We start from the raw sequence: 14676 nt of genomic DNA, 5'->3' as shown, positions 1-14676 counted from the left end.
TTGAGCTGTGGAGCTCAGTTTTTGGATATCTAAGTATCAGCATCAGCACGGCTGGGAAATAAAATAAAAGGTACTACAGTTTCAGTAAATGTGGTACACGAGTTATTGTTTTTTTGCTATTTATGATATTTCACATCTCAGACCATGAGTCAGCTTTTTAACCCATACACATTATGAAACGTTATAGGCAGTAACTTATCAGCAGCTGATTCTTACTAAAATGAAGCAGAACTTGTTAATTACAGTAAATATCAGTATTAGCTAAACATTTATCCACAAGATATTAGATGTCATGCATGTGTTTCATAGAAATCCATGATATAGCAAAGAGAACAGTTTGAACTTAGTGAAATGATAATATGTATGAACATACCCTCTTGTGCATTTGTGAATGCTTAGTGAAGCCACCCATTGTCACAACAACACAGGTATGTTCTTATGGATGTGAGTGATTTAAAGCAGGCATGTCCAACTTCAAACAGGTTGTGATCGACTTTTTAGTGTCAAAACTGCCAGTGATCTACCACCCCCTCCTATTGTTGTACCTCGCTTTAAGCAAAAATATTGGTAAAAATAACATGACACATGATGTTTGTTGTAAAATCAAGAAGCATTGAAAGAACAGACTACTTTAACACGTATTTTCCCTTCAAAATCTGAATATAATCATATTATATTACAAGTGAATTTACATGTGTTTCACGTATAATTTGCTTATAGGCCTATGAAATCGACCAAAAATCGTCCCACGATCAACCGGTGGACCGCAATTGACGTGTTGGACATGCTTGATTTAAAGGAGTGGTTGTATGGAGAGCACTGTCTTCTGGTGATACCGTGTGGTTTGGTATTTTGCAGGAATGCACTGTCTCCATCTTCAGGGTTCAGGAGCAAGCCCAGTTTGTTTGACTTACTCTTCAACCCTAAAAATTGGGGCAGTACATTCCTCAGAAGCATTGGAGTACCAGACTACATGATGTCATGTCCCTGAAGATGGTCCTACTTCGTGGTCATGTTGTGAGGACCTCAAATCCAGTGACTGGTTGTATGTTTCACAGGGCGGTCTTCTGTTGCAGACCATGAAGAAGCGGTTCTTCATTTTGCGTGGAGATTCATCTGAAGCTTCAGCACGACTGGAGTACTATGAGGATGAGAAGAAGTGGAAGAAGAACCACTCTCCCAGAAGGTACTCATAGTTGCTGTGCAGGTACTCCCTTGGTAGGTATGGAGTGGCACTAAGGTGTATGTTTGTGATGTGTACAGGGCCATCTCACTGAAAACGTGCTTTAACATCAACCGGCGACAAGACACAAAACACAAGCATGTGATTGCTCTGTACACAAAGGATGACTGCTTTGGGCTGGTGCTGGACTCTGAGGAGGAGTTAGAAGACTGGTTGAAGGCTCTTCTCTCGCTGCAATATGGGGAGGACATAGTGGATGGGGAAGAGCCCAAACCTACGTTTGGTGAGTGGTGTTTCTAGGTGGGCAGTTAGTTGCTGGCATGTGCACTTGTACACTGTCTTATGGCACACTGGTTGCAGAGCATGTGTGGCAAGTGACAGTGCTGAACAAAGGCCTTGGCAACACTCGCAACATGTTGGGTCGCCACCTGCTGTGTCTAACTGACAGAAGCCTGTCTCTGGTTAAGCTGACCCAGGAGGAGAGGGCTGAAACATACGAGTTCTCGGTGAGTGTCTCAGAGCATCTCATTCTGCCTATCTCATCTCATTGTTTTCTGCCATTTCCATTGCTCAACATATATGTTGCAGCTTGTGAGTGTCCGGCGTTGTGGGCGCTCTGACTGCTTCTTTTACATGGAGGTGGGGCGTTCCTCCTGCACGGGTGAGGGAGAGCTCTGGATGCAGACTGAGGATACAAACATTGCTGACAACATGTATGCTGCCATCCTGCAGTAAGTGTTCATATGATTCACTGTTTCTCATGTTGGCATGCCCTCATCTTTGCATCGTATAAGAACAATTTTAACTTTTTTTTTTACGTTGAGATTCTTGTTATATTTCAGTGCTATGAGCAACAACAGTTCTAAAGAGGAGCAGTTGGCACGCCCACGTTCCTCATCTACCAACGAAGTCTCGAAACCGATCGCCATGCTACAAAGACGCCAAACACATGTGGGCAACAGTTCTGTTAAAGGTAGCTTGTAATGTTATGATATCATTTTAATATTTGTGGAGAGTCCAGAAATTGCGAATTTTGTCATGTGTCCATTTGATTCTGCTAGCTTGGAGGTGAATTGGCTCTGTAAGCCAGTCCATATATTGTTTAGTTCCTGTATCAACTGCCATAGTTATTTAACTTCAGAGGAGAAGTAGTGTTTTGGGAGCAGTTATACTTCAAAACAAAGGGAAAAAGCATGAAAAATGTTATATGAAGTTCATAAAGACAGGAACATGACAGGCATTATATGTGCACTTGAGCAGAGGGCAAGAGTATACAGTGTCATCTGTTCTGCTTGTGTTTGTATAACATGGAAAGTTTTTGGGCATTGGAGGGGTAGCATCATTTGAAGGTGACAGTTGTTAAGACATCCAGTGGCCCAGAAGATAGTCCACTTACTTTACTTCCATTTATGTTGTGCACATGGAAATGTGTAGTCACATGCATTGTATTCTGAATGACAGATATCTACAGAACTGTTAGAATACTGGAGCCCCTTGAACTCCTGATAATCTGATTGATATCTGTAGCATATGTTAGTATATACCAAGTGCTTGAATTCTTTGCAAAGTGATTCATTTTTGTAGAACAGTGTTAGCATAGAGAGTTGCTTGAATTATATATGGTCTGATTGATTTTTGTAGCACTATATTAGTATAGAGAGGTGCTTGATTTAATTCTCTGTAGCATGATTGATTTCTATAGCACAGTGTTAGTATAGAAAGCTGCTTGAATTTTGCATGGTCAGATGGATTTCTATAGCACCATATTATTGCAGAGAGGTCCTTGAATTCTATGCAGCTTGAATGATTCCTGTAGCACTGTGTTAGTATAAAGAGTTTCATGAGTCCTATGGAGACTGAATGATTTCTATAGCACCATGATAGTATCCTGCTTAAATTCTATGGAGACTGGATTGTTTCGATAGCACTATGTTAGTATAGACAGTTGCTTGAGTCCTATGGAGACTGAATGATTTCTATAGCACTATGTTAGTAAAGAGAGTTGCTTTAATTCATTACAGTCTATTTTCAGTGAGATAGGGGGGCATGCGGTAGCGTAGTTGTTTGAGGCACTATCATACAAGCCGGAAGGTCGTGGGATCGAATCTCAATGAGGTCATTAGATTTTTATCAGTTTACCTAATCCTTCCAGCTGCACTTTGGCTCTGGGGTTGACTCAACTTCTAACAGAAATGAGTACCAGGAATATTCTTGGAATGTTCTTGGGGGTAAAGGGCAGCCGGCGCATAGGGCTGATAACCTTACTGCCATCCATGAACCGATTGTCTAGAAAATGTGGGAACCTCAATATCTCACAACCCTGCGGGCCTCCACGGCCTGTTACAGGGATACCTTTACTTTTACTTTTTACTATGTTATGTGTATTTGTGTGCTGTAGCATATGTTAGCATAGCTTGCTAGTGGCTTGTGTGGTTGTTGCAGAAGCTGCACCCCCTACGCGTGCAGTGCCTACCAATGAGCCGGACCCTCATGGCCACCCTCAGCAGGGTACAGTGTGTTTGTTTTAGAGCATGGCATGCTCACAGTGGGCTGTTGTGGGGTAGTGTTCTCTGTTCATTACTTTGGCTTCTGTCCCAGTGTTGATCCAAACTCTCATACAGTGAAGCCGCTGTGTTCGTAGTTTTGTATCCTTGCAAGAGGGAAGTGCATTTTCCACCTTTTAGCAGATTTTTCCACTAAACAGCAAACTAAGTGAACAGATTCTATAGTTGCCAACTGGATCAGCAAGTTAACTAAAGTTGGGTTTGCAAGTCCAGTGTTTAATTTACCTTTCATGGTCTTTCTGAAAACTCTTATTCCCAAACCCAAAGGACTTTTGAGGAGGGATGCAAATATGAATATTAACTATATAGAATGTGGAGGTGTCAGCTTTCATTTGACACACTGCAGATGAGGGAACTGTTGAAGGCCAGGGCGAAGCAAGGTGTAGATTCTCGCAGTACAGTGTAGTCTTTAACAAGACAACAGGTTCATTCTTTGAAGCCTGAACTTCATCAAAATAAAGCTAAAAAATGAAGTTTCTACCTCACAGAAAGCAAACTGCATCTTCAGTACAAAGAACAAGCAGTTAATGCTTTTTATGGAAACAGTGACTGTCTATTTTGAGAAACATACAAAACACACTTACACTGAGGGGGGAAGAATGCGGAGTTTTTGGATGTTAGAGTAGGTGTTACATAGAGTTAGCAGTGAGCTTTTGAAGGGTTAATGTAATAAGGAGTCACTTAGGACTGAGGATCATGGACTAATGTGGAGATTCAGCTTCAGTATCTTGTGATGTAGAAGAGCATGAGATGTGTGCAGTCTGTTGGTATACAGGGTGTCCCAGGAGGAATGTGCCAAACTTCGGGAGGGTGTTCCTTATGTTAAAGTATGCCGATATAACCCAAAACACCTATGTCCAAAGTTGAACGGTTACGGAGATAATGGCCAGAGAAGCGTCAAACTTTGACCGGGGTTACACACTTGTTGATTACAAAATACATATTAAAACTGGCAGGAATATGTGGATTCTGTAATGTTAATAATGTACGTAACATCAAACCAACTTGTGAGTGACGGAAAGCCATAAAATTGAAGTACAAAATACTCGCTCGCCATGTCATAATTGTCCTTAGGTTTCCAAGCAGTATACATAACACATGACTGGCGAGCGATGACGTAACGTGCTGACTGCGCGTTCTGGTATGAGCCAACTACATAAGCACGGCTAGGGAGTATCATCGCACTCAAGGACAAACATAGATAAGGGCTCTCAGCTGAGAGGTACAGCGAGGTACAGTGCTTGGACCTGCCAGAAGACCACACTTTTCTTGGGCCATTATCTCCGTAACCGTTCAACTTTGGACATAGGTGTTTTGGGTTATATCGGCATACTTTAACATAAGGAACACCCTCCCGAAGTTTGGCACATTCCTCCTGGGACACCCTGTATGTTTGGAGTGGAGAGGTAAAGTATTTTTTTTATTGCTAGTGGGGTGGGACTAAGTCTCTTGTACTGTGGCCACTTGTGGCCTATTGTACCAGCCCCAGCTGATAGGTGAGGGTGATTGTGGAGCAATTGGTGGAATGAAGATTGGCAGGGGAAACCAAAGTACTCAGAGAAAACATGCCCCAGCGCCACTTTGTACACCACAGATCCCACTTGACCAGACCCGGGATCGAACCCGGGCCACTGCGGTGGGAAGCCAGCGACTAACCGCTTGAGCTATGGCGCGGCCTTGAGAGGTAAAGCAACTGACTGATTCTCTACCTATATCTCCAAAGAGCAGAGCCTTTTTAGAGTGGCTAATAGTCTATATCATCTGATTGAGAAATTTCACTTCCTTCTATAGATTTCAGTGTTCAGTACCATTTTCACAGTTGCCCATCACTGGACCCCATCCTGAGCAAGATGAATCCGTTTCACACCTTCACAACCTTTTCCTTAAGGTTCTCCATAATATTATGCTATCTGTCTTTAGGTCTCTCATGTGCTGTGTTCATAATGACCAAAGTTTTGTATATATTTCTCATGTTGGTATGTTTACAATTTTGCTGCCCATCTAATTATCAGTTGTAAGGAGACCAGCTGGAGTGTATTGTAGTGTTTTGGCAGTCATGCTTTGTTGGATACTTGCAGTGTGCGTGGCATGACTTACATGAAACTATGAGGGTTGGAACTTTAATAGTGGCAACTATTTATTTACAACTGGTACAAAATAGATGTATGTTTCGAAGTTTAACTGCCCTTCAGTGTAGTTACCAGCATTGTGTACAACCTGTTGCCAGCGATGTGGAAGTCGTAGGATACCTTTAGCAGCGCCTGTTGTGTTGATAGTTCGAATGGAGCGGTCTACTGCCTGAAGAATCTCTGGAATAGTTCTGAAGCGAATTCCACAAAGTGTTTCCTTCATCGTAGGAATCAAGTCAGAGTCACAAGGGCTTAACTCCGGGGAGTATGGTGGATGGTACAGCACTTCCCAGCCCCATCGATCGAACAAATCAGCCACAGCTTGCACTGCATGCGGCCGAGCATTGTCCTGCAAAATGATGGGTGGGTTCTGCAGAAAGTGTCGCTGCTTCTTTCTCAAAGCTGGTCGCAGGTTGTGTTCCAAAAATGAACAGTAATACGGCGCATTGACGGTCTGCTGTAGGGGAATGGTATGCATTAGGATAACACCATCACAGTCATACACGAGAATCACCACAACTTTCATGTTGCTGGGGTTCTGATGAACTTTTGATTTTCATGGTGGTTCCACCTTGCCACCGTTCTGTAAGGCAATGCAGATTCCCCGCAAGCCTCTTGATGACCTTGATGACACTGTCGTGCTGTACGGCCTCTGGCACATTCAATTTTTATCCAACTCCGTTGTTCCTGTTTCAAAAACATCGTGACAACACTAAATTTTTTTTTATTGCTAGTGGGGTGGGACTAAGTCCCTTGTACTGCGGCCACTTGTGGCCTATTGTACCAGCCCCAGATGATAGGTGAGGGTGATTGTGGAGCAGTTGGTAGAATGAAGATTGGCAGGTGAAATCGAAGTACTCGGAGAAAACCTGCCCCAGCGCCACTTTGTCCACCACAAATCCCACTTGACCAGACCCGAGATTGTACCCTAGCTGCTGAGGTGGGAAGCCAGCGACTAACCGCTTGAGCTATGGCACGTTGCTCTGAGGTAAGGTAGGTATGTAACTAACATGTGGTATAAGCGACATTATTTGGTTCTGTTTCATGGTGTTGCACTATTGCAGTTGGTGTTGCAGTGTTGCCACTATTAAAGTTCCAACCCTCATATATTATGTGTGGTTCATAACTCTTTTCCATTTGAGATTAGAGTGTTATGGAATGTGCTGCTGTGTAGTCTGATAGTAGATACCAATATTTCCAAGGAATATATTGCTGCCTTATAGGATTTTAGGTTCTCGCAGTGGTAGTTATGAAGAATGCTGTCTTCTGGGATATAACACCATGTAGTCCATTGAAAGGGAATTGATGTATTGCCTCCATCTTCAGGGTCAAAGAATAAGCTGAGTACGAAACCAGTGTGAAAGTAGTGAGCTCTGCTTGCTACCTGCTTTCACACTGGTTTCTTGCTTGGGTTATTCAGGACCCTGAAGATGGAGGTCGTATGTTCTTCCAAAATGTTGGTTGACTTTCAGCTTGACTACACAGCGTTATGTCCCAAAAATTAGTGCTCTTTATTGATGCCTTGCTTCATCAACCCTGAAGATGGCAGCAGGTTCCTTTGAAATGTTGGTACCTATACACCAAACTGCATGGTGTCACATCCCGGTAGACCTAATTGTAACACTTACTGCATGAGAGTCACAAATTTCATAAAACTGTATCTTCCCAGAAGGGGAATGTTTAATTATGGAGTTTTAAACTAACAGGGTTATGGAATGTTAGCATGTAACCACTGCTCTGTCCTGTAATGTGATAGTTTTCTTTTAGTTACTTTGTGATTGCCTAATTTCTGTGCTATTTTGTTTTATAAATGTGTGACTCACAAAGGACTTTGGTGAGGGAGCTTCTGGAAGGGAGCTGTAGGTAGGAAATAACATGGACATGGATCTGTGTGCATTGTGTTCAGCTTTGGAATTAATATAGTATGTACTTGAAACAGAGAGGAAAGGAATATCTCTTAAAAGCATGCCAAAGAATGTGTTTGATGCCAAATTAAAATTAAAATATGTTGTGGATGAAATACTAAAATAAATATACACTATAATATATTGTTTCTTGGATCAGTTGTTTACTTCAGAGGTAGAGATTTTATATTTTGATATTTCAGAATGTATTTTTTTCCCAAATTAATTAATTTTTTTAATTTGAGTTGCTTTTCTCTGGAACTGGTTAACCTGTCTTGTGAATGACACCTATCTCAGTTGTATCGTGGCTGCATCTGACGTTTTTGAATAAATGGATTTTAGTGTAAAATTCAAATTAGCTATCTAATTTATGTTCTTATTCCTGTTGTCACATGTTACTGATTATACGCAGGGTTTGAATTGATAATTGATTTATTGAACCCTTGTACATTGTAACTACAAAGGATTATAATGCTACTGCTAATCCACACACTTCACAAACCACTGCTGGATCTTGAAGACTTCTCAGTCTGCTACATCTTCACTAATTGTTCCTTGGTATCAGCTCCCAGCAGAGTCCTCTTTGACTCTTGAATGGTTCTCATGGCATCGCTAGCCACTCGGCTGTCCATGTTATATAACTCAGCACAAATCACATAGAAAACACTGTTCCTAACAGTTCTCTGTAGTGCTTGCGTGTCTGTTGCTGAGGTATGTGTTTATCAAGCTGTGGAAACATGTTCAGTTTGCTGATGTCTAACATTGGGCATTGTTTAAGTTATCATGTCACAATGTGTTAGATAATAAGGAATTTACTGGCCTTTCTTCAAAAAATCACGTTATTGTGAAATTAACAAATTTGCAACATTTCTCGTACCCTGAAAATGGTGACTGCAAGTTCCTCCAAAGTGTTTGTGCCCACTTGCTAGATGACATACCCTGTCATAACCTGGAAAGCCATGGTCTAAATCTTCACTGTTGTTTGTAAGTACAAAGGAAGTGTAAAGTGGCTGGTGTCTGGCCTTTTACATGTGACACGTTTAATGTCTCATCCTCAGATTGTTTGCAGTATGGTCGTATTCCTCAACATTGCTTGTATAATATTTGAGGTGCTTGCTGGAAGGAGGTGTATATTGCTGTCATTTGACTTACAACACTGTGTGGTGTGGTAGGTGGGTACCAAGATTTCAGACGAACACACTGCCTTTGTCTTCAAGATACAAGTCATCCAAGTTGGGAGAGTAGTTGGGTTTAGATTATAGAAGTGGAGGGGAGAAGTGGTGAAAGTGAAAAGCTTGGCTCATTTAACTCTAAAGAAGTAGGCAGCATGCCTCCCCAAAACCATGTTCACTTATCAGATGATTTAGTGTCATAACCAAGGAGACCACATTCCTGTTTGTATTTGTTTTAAACATCTGTAAGTTACTATGTTCTGGTTATGTGGGAATTGTAATTTTGACACTGGTGTCAAGTTTCTGGTCTTTGGGGATATGTTTTGCTGTGTAGTTTGGTAGATAGGGACAAATGTTCTGGAGGAACCCGCTGTTCCATATGCAGGGTTGGTGAGATTGATTGCTCAGTCTTCTACCTGAAGATGAAAGCATGCTCCTCCAAAATGGTGTTATGTACCTACAAAACTACACACTGTGACATCCCAGAAGACTGCAGTCATGATTTAGTTACTTGTACAGGGCTGTTGTGAAACTGTGGAGCAGCCCCTTGTATGTGTGCTGGGCACATTCCTTGATTTAACTGTCAAAATTTTAAAGAGGTCAGGTCTTTCGTCCATGATGTGGATTGTGACTGAGGAGTTGCTGTTCCATTCTCACTAGCATCCAGTAACTGAAATGCATGTCTTGGTGCAGGATGGTGGGAATGTATTGTTGAATGGGGTGCGCTTTGGTTCTGCTTGCTGTCCGTTGTGCTAGTGCTGATTGTTGGTTTCAGTGTTGTCTGCTGCTAGTCTGCCTGTCGCTAGTAGTTGCCACCACCACCACCGCACCGTGACCTTACATCATCCGACGCCACTGGTGCGTCCATCCCAGAGGAGGCACTCTGTGTCAGGTACCTACATGAAGCATAATGCACACTACCAGAATGGCAGCAGTATGTGTGGGAGAGGTTTGTGACACTGGGACTGTTTAGTGTATGGAAGCTGGTTCGGTCTCTTGCTGTAGCTAGAGAACCTGACAGAAGATGTCCCTTCATTTACGTCAAACACAGAGATGGAGCCGGCCTTTGAAATGTTAAGACATCTCTTTTGGTCCAGAATATAGACTGTAGCAGGATGAGATTCATGTGGCACAGCAGAAAATTGCTATAGAAGTGCTTATATGTGAACCCAGAATTCTGTACAATCTTGTGGGCGCCACCAGTACATCAGCGTGTTGTAACAGGAGCTTTGTAAGTTGAAGAGATACAGCGGGATCATCACCCACCCATGACATTTTCTTTCATCCCCCCTAGATATGGTACAGTGTTGCTAATATTTATTTAATAATACATGCAGATGAAGGCAAAGCAGGGGCTGATGATACCACAGCTATTGATTGATTGATTGAGCAATGAATGGGTGTGTTTTTTCCTACATAGTTTTTATTATGGACATACACAGATTCAACTGTACTGTACCACTTGGAAGGTCTTGCTTTATAGATTTTATTGCTACAGTTTCAGAAATGTGGGCTGTGGTAAGCAGCGGTCTTGTGCACAATGAAGCCCACAGCTTCTGTTTGCTTCCCTGTATTTATTTTAATCATTTCACCACACAGAGCTGAAACACACATGGCATATATTCAGAAAACCACTGCCAGACATTGCAGGGCAGGAAGACCTGTACACCAAGTGTTGGCTGTGTTCCAGCACTTTCCTGTGTGGGAAGCGGGGATGCGGGTTCCCACCAACGTACCTACTCCTTACCACTGTCTGAGCCCGGACCCCACACCCCTTGGGAATCTAGGAGAGGGAGCACAGGTCGAACAGGCAAGAGAACTTCAGGCAGCAGTAATATGCGCAGTAGGTATTATGCTCCCTCTCTATGAAACTCAAGAGTCATGTGAACTAACCCACATGCTCCCTGCCTGATTATGGGCATGTTAATGTTAACATTACTTGCAGTATATCACTAACCCAAATGCTCCCTGCCTGAGAGTTGGCATGTTATGTTAACATTACATACAGTATATCACCCACATGCTCCCTGCCTGAGAACTGGCATGTTAATGTTAATATTACTTGCAGTATATCACTAACCCAGATGCTCCCTGCCTGAGAGTTGGCATGTTATGTTAATATTACATGCAGTCTATCACTAAAATGCATGCTCCCTGCCTGAGAATTGGCATGTTATGTTAACATGACATGCAGTTTATCACCCAAATGTTCTTTTCCTGAGAATTGGCATGTTAATAATGCTAACATTACATGCAGTATATCACTAATCCACATACTCCCTGCCTGAGAAATGGTATGTTAATGTTAACATTACATGCAGTGTATCATGAAAGGTCTTGTGTAATTAGATTAGACATGGTGATGTGGGCATGGCAGCAGCTCCATGTGTGAGGGGCCTAAGTAATAATGATTAGAATTGTCTTTCCCAGACTCAGTCTCAGGCATGTTTTCTGTAGGAATATGATATCAGGGCTTCTTATTTATATATTTTTGGTTCATTTAATCCTTTTTGAGTAGCTCAGACAATGCATCATCAAATGGTAAGATGAATAACGTTTGAATTTGGAGGGATGTGGAAAGAAGGAGTCAGGAATCTTCCTGAAGGGACTCGTGAAGTTCACAGAATGTCTCAGTCTGGATAGTTGGTGTCCCAGCCTGTATTGAAACACGTGCCTCCCAAATACAAACTGGAAGGATTACCACCTGAGCCAACTTGCTCTGTCAGGTCTTCTTGTTGTGGTACATGGTTGCACCCGCGAACACTGTCCTGAGCCAGTTGAATCATTTTCATTATCTGGTGCCTAGATGTCATCTTCCATACACAGTTCTGTTCCCCTGTGAATGCTACATATACTGCCCATCATACCCAATTGTCCCTCTGTCCTGTGTGTTTAAAGTTGTACATATTATGTTTGTGCCACTTAACATTTCAGGCTCTGGTCGTGAGCGTTCAGACAGTGTTCCGTCACGCACACGAACAATCAGCGATGGTCCACACCGCAGTCTGGTCCCAAACTGTGGCAGCAGTCGGCCACACTCAGTGTGCTGGCCAGCAGGCAGTCCTGTCAGGTGAGTGAGTCCCTGTGCTGTGAACTGATGCAGTGTCACGGATTGGAGCTGTATGTCAACGTTGCCGTGCTTCTTCCAGCCCTGCATCAGGTCCATGCTCAACTGACTCACCAGGCTCATCCCTGTCCATTGACGAGGGTGATGGAGAAGGATGGGGAGGCTATGGACACTCCCTGACACCAGATGAGCCTGTAATTCTTGAGGAAAATTGTAGTGATGATGCAATATGGCCTGGGACCACATCATTGTTGCCACCTCTCCGCAAGTTCTCACCCAGCCAGATGCCGACTAATGTCAGCACAGGCTCCCCCAGTCAGGTACGAATAGAAACTGGCGAATGTTTGTATCTAACAGAGTTGAAAGGATGCTGATTTATCTGCTTCTGTAGATGCAGTGAAGTAATCGTAACATGCTACTTTGTTTGGAAGTAAGGTGATGGGACTATTGGTAGGTATACATTGGTCCATGTTCTGATGGAAAATCTTAAGCATTCCTGCCAGTTTGAGATTCCCGCAGCAGTGAATATTAAGTGACAAGGTTTTCTGTGACCAGTTGCACTGCATTAAGAGTCAGAGTCCTCTGTGTCTGTTGTCACAAAATTGTGCACCAGATAAACAGTATACACACCAGCATCAAGGCCCCTGCTTTTTTTAAGGACAGCCCACAAACCATGAAGGCTGGTGAGCAGAGTCGAATGTAAACCCTTCTGTGCAGCATCCATCTAGGTCTGGCTTAAGCTGGGAAGTCAGGTTAGAGTGACTAATCAGGTGTTGTGGTGTCTGCATGTTGCTGAAATCCAACTGAGTAGCCCTTAACAATACTTGTGATGCCTGTATTTTGCATAATCTAGCTGCGGGCCTATCAGGCACTGCATTACTGCCCACTAGCAGGTAGAAGAATGCGATGTTAGGCCCACAAGGGAAGCTGATATTCAGACAGGGCAATGTTGGACAGATTTGTAGCTAGGTTAAGCAAAATACAGACATCACAAATGCTGGAAGGATTACCCTGCTTCAGGGCTGTAGCACCATACAGACACAACACCAGGTGGATCATTGTGACCTAACTTCCCAGGTTATTTTTTTTTTGCTAGTGGGGTGGGACTGAGTCCTTTGTACTGTGGCCACTTCTGGCCTATTGTACCAGCCCCAGATGATAGGTGAGGGTGAATGTGGAGCAATTGGTGGAATGAAGATTGGCAGGGGAAACCGAAGTACTTTTGGCAAACCTGCCCCAGTGCCACTTTGTTCACCACAAATCCCACTTGACCAGACCCGAGATCGAACCCGGGCTGCTGTGGTGGGAAGCCAGCGACTAACTGCTTGAGCTATGGCGCGGCCAACTTCCCAGTTAAGCAAGACCTAGCTGGATGCTACTCAGATGGGTTTACACTTGACTCTCTGTCTGTCATCGCTCATAACTCGTTGATTGTCTTTGAAGGTGGCCGACTGGGTGATGTATGTGAGAGAGAGACAGACATGACTGTAAAACTTTTTGTCTATAGCCTTGGTCCAAAAAGTTATCTTAACAGTGGTTTACATGTTGCAGGATGCATACAGTCCTCACAGTTCATCACCAATGGATCCATTGGGAGGATACATAACCATGATACAGCATGGAACAGGTATATCTTAAGTTTTCATGGTAGCGAGTATTCAGCCAGTGGTCTTCTGGGTTGCGCTCACGTCAGGCTGTCTCCTCTCCACCTCTCCTGGGTCTGAATATCATCTTACCATACTCCCTTCAACCCTGAAGGCAGCCTCTGAAATTTTTGAGCTGGATGTGATACAGAAAGTGACTGACAGGCATGCCAATTTGAATGCTCACACTGTAGACCAGCCCTTGGCTGAAGGTGGTGAAACAGAAGATGCATGTTGGAGGTTTTAGGAACTCCAGACTTAATATTAATGCCCTTCAAAAATTAATGGGAAATGTTTAAAATTATATAGCAGTATATTAATACAAACTGTATAATATATACTCCCTGATCCTTATGCAAACCCATGACTGGTAGGCTGAGCAAATTTAATGATTCAAAACACTTGAAATTATAATATATTAAATATTGCCATAGATTTTGCTGTGAAACCATGAACAAAGCCACTGATATTGCAGAAATTAGTTCCCACCCACAGGGCTGTTCTGCTTGGCTAAATCTGAACATTTGTCTTACTTTAGGGTCAGTGGCCTGCGTAGTCTAGGGGTAATGTTCCCACCTCATGACTCAAGGTACGCGGGTTCAAACCCGGCGGAGGTTGTGGAATTTTTAAGGGCGGAAAAATTCAGGGAACAAGTCTTCCGGGAGGGACTTTAAGCCGTGGGTCTCGTGTCGTAGATTTACACCACGTAAAAGAACCTCATGTCTCTAGGAGATCTCTGAGCAAAATTATTAGGTAAAAACTTTCCCCCCCAAGTAGTTTCCAATGCCTCTGGTAGATGGGGGAAGTATCAAGGTACTGAGGGCCGACCTCGTTGACTCAACGGGGCTGATAGCACGCACCGTCTACTGGTAGGGTATGGTGACAGTAGAAATTAAAGGGGGACGCACAATGGACCAATAACTGGTCTAAGTGCATGGGGAAACCCACCCCCTCCAATAATAATAATAATAATAAAATACTTTAGGGTCAGAAAAGAGTCGAGGGTTATTCACA

General features: G+C 43.0%; 1 protein-coding gene across 8 annotated transcripts in view; it reads left to right on the top strand.

Annotated features, from left to right (window-relative positions):
• Window positions 1-14676, top strand: part of LOC111867485 (insulin receptor substrate 1-B) — a 30859-nt gene that overhangs the window by 7323 nt on the left and 8860 nt on the right. Inside the window, exons 3-13 of one of the 8 annotated variants that reach the window (XM_023857413.2) lie at window positions 1077-1186; window positions 1264-1466; window positions 1544-1689; window positions 1772-1914; window positions 2026-2156; window positions 3626-3691; window positions 9728-9844; window positions 10643-10795; window positions 11887-12022; window positions 12102-12339; window positions 13571-13646. In XM_023857413.2, the coding sequence (XP_023713181.1) occupies window positions 1077-1186; window positions 1264-1466; window positions 1544-1689; window positions 1772-1914; window positions 2026-2156; window positions 3626-3691; window positions 9728-9844; window positions 10643-10795; window positions 11887-12022; window positions 12102-12339; window positions 13571-13646 (1519 nt within the window). Of the gene's footprint in view, window positions 1-1058; window positions 1187-1263; window positions 1467-1543; window positions 1690-1771; window positions 1915-2025; window positions 2157-3625; window positions 3692-9727; window positions 9845-10642; window positions 10796-11886; window positions 12023-12101; window positions 12340-13570; window positions 13647-14676 lie in introns of all 8 variants that reach the window. The other 7 variants (XM_023857412.2, XM_023857414.2, XM_023857415.2 and 4 more) reach the window with 7 other exon arrangements.

The sequence above is a fragment of the Cryptotermes secundus genome, unplaced genomic scaffold (assembly GCF_002891405.2).
Source record: "Cryptotermes secundus unplaced genomic scaffold, Csec_1.0 scaffold843, whole genome shotgun sequence".
In the NCBI taxonomy this organism is placed as follows: domain Eukaryota; kingdom Metazoa; phylum Arthropoda; class Insecta; order Blattodea; family Kalotermitidae; genus Cryptotermes; species Cryptotermes secundus.
This window is presented reverse-complemented; position numbering and strand designations above follow the sequence as displayed.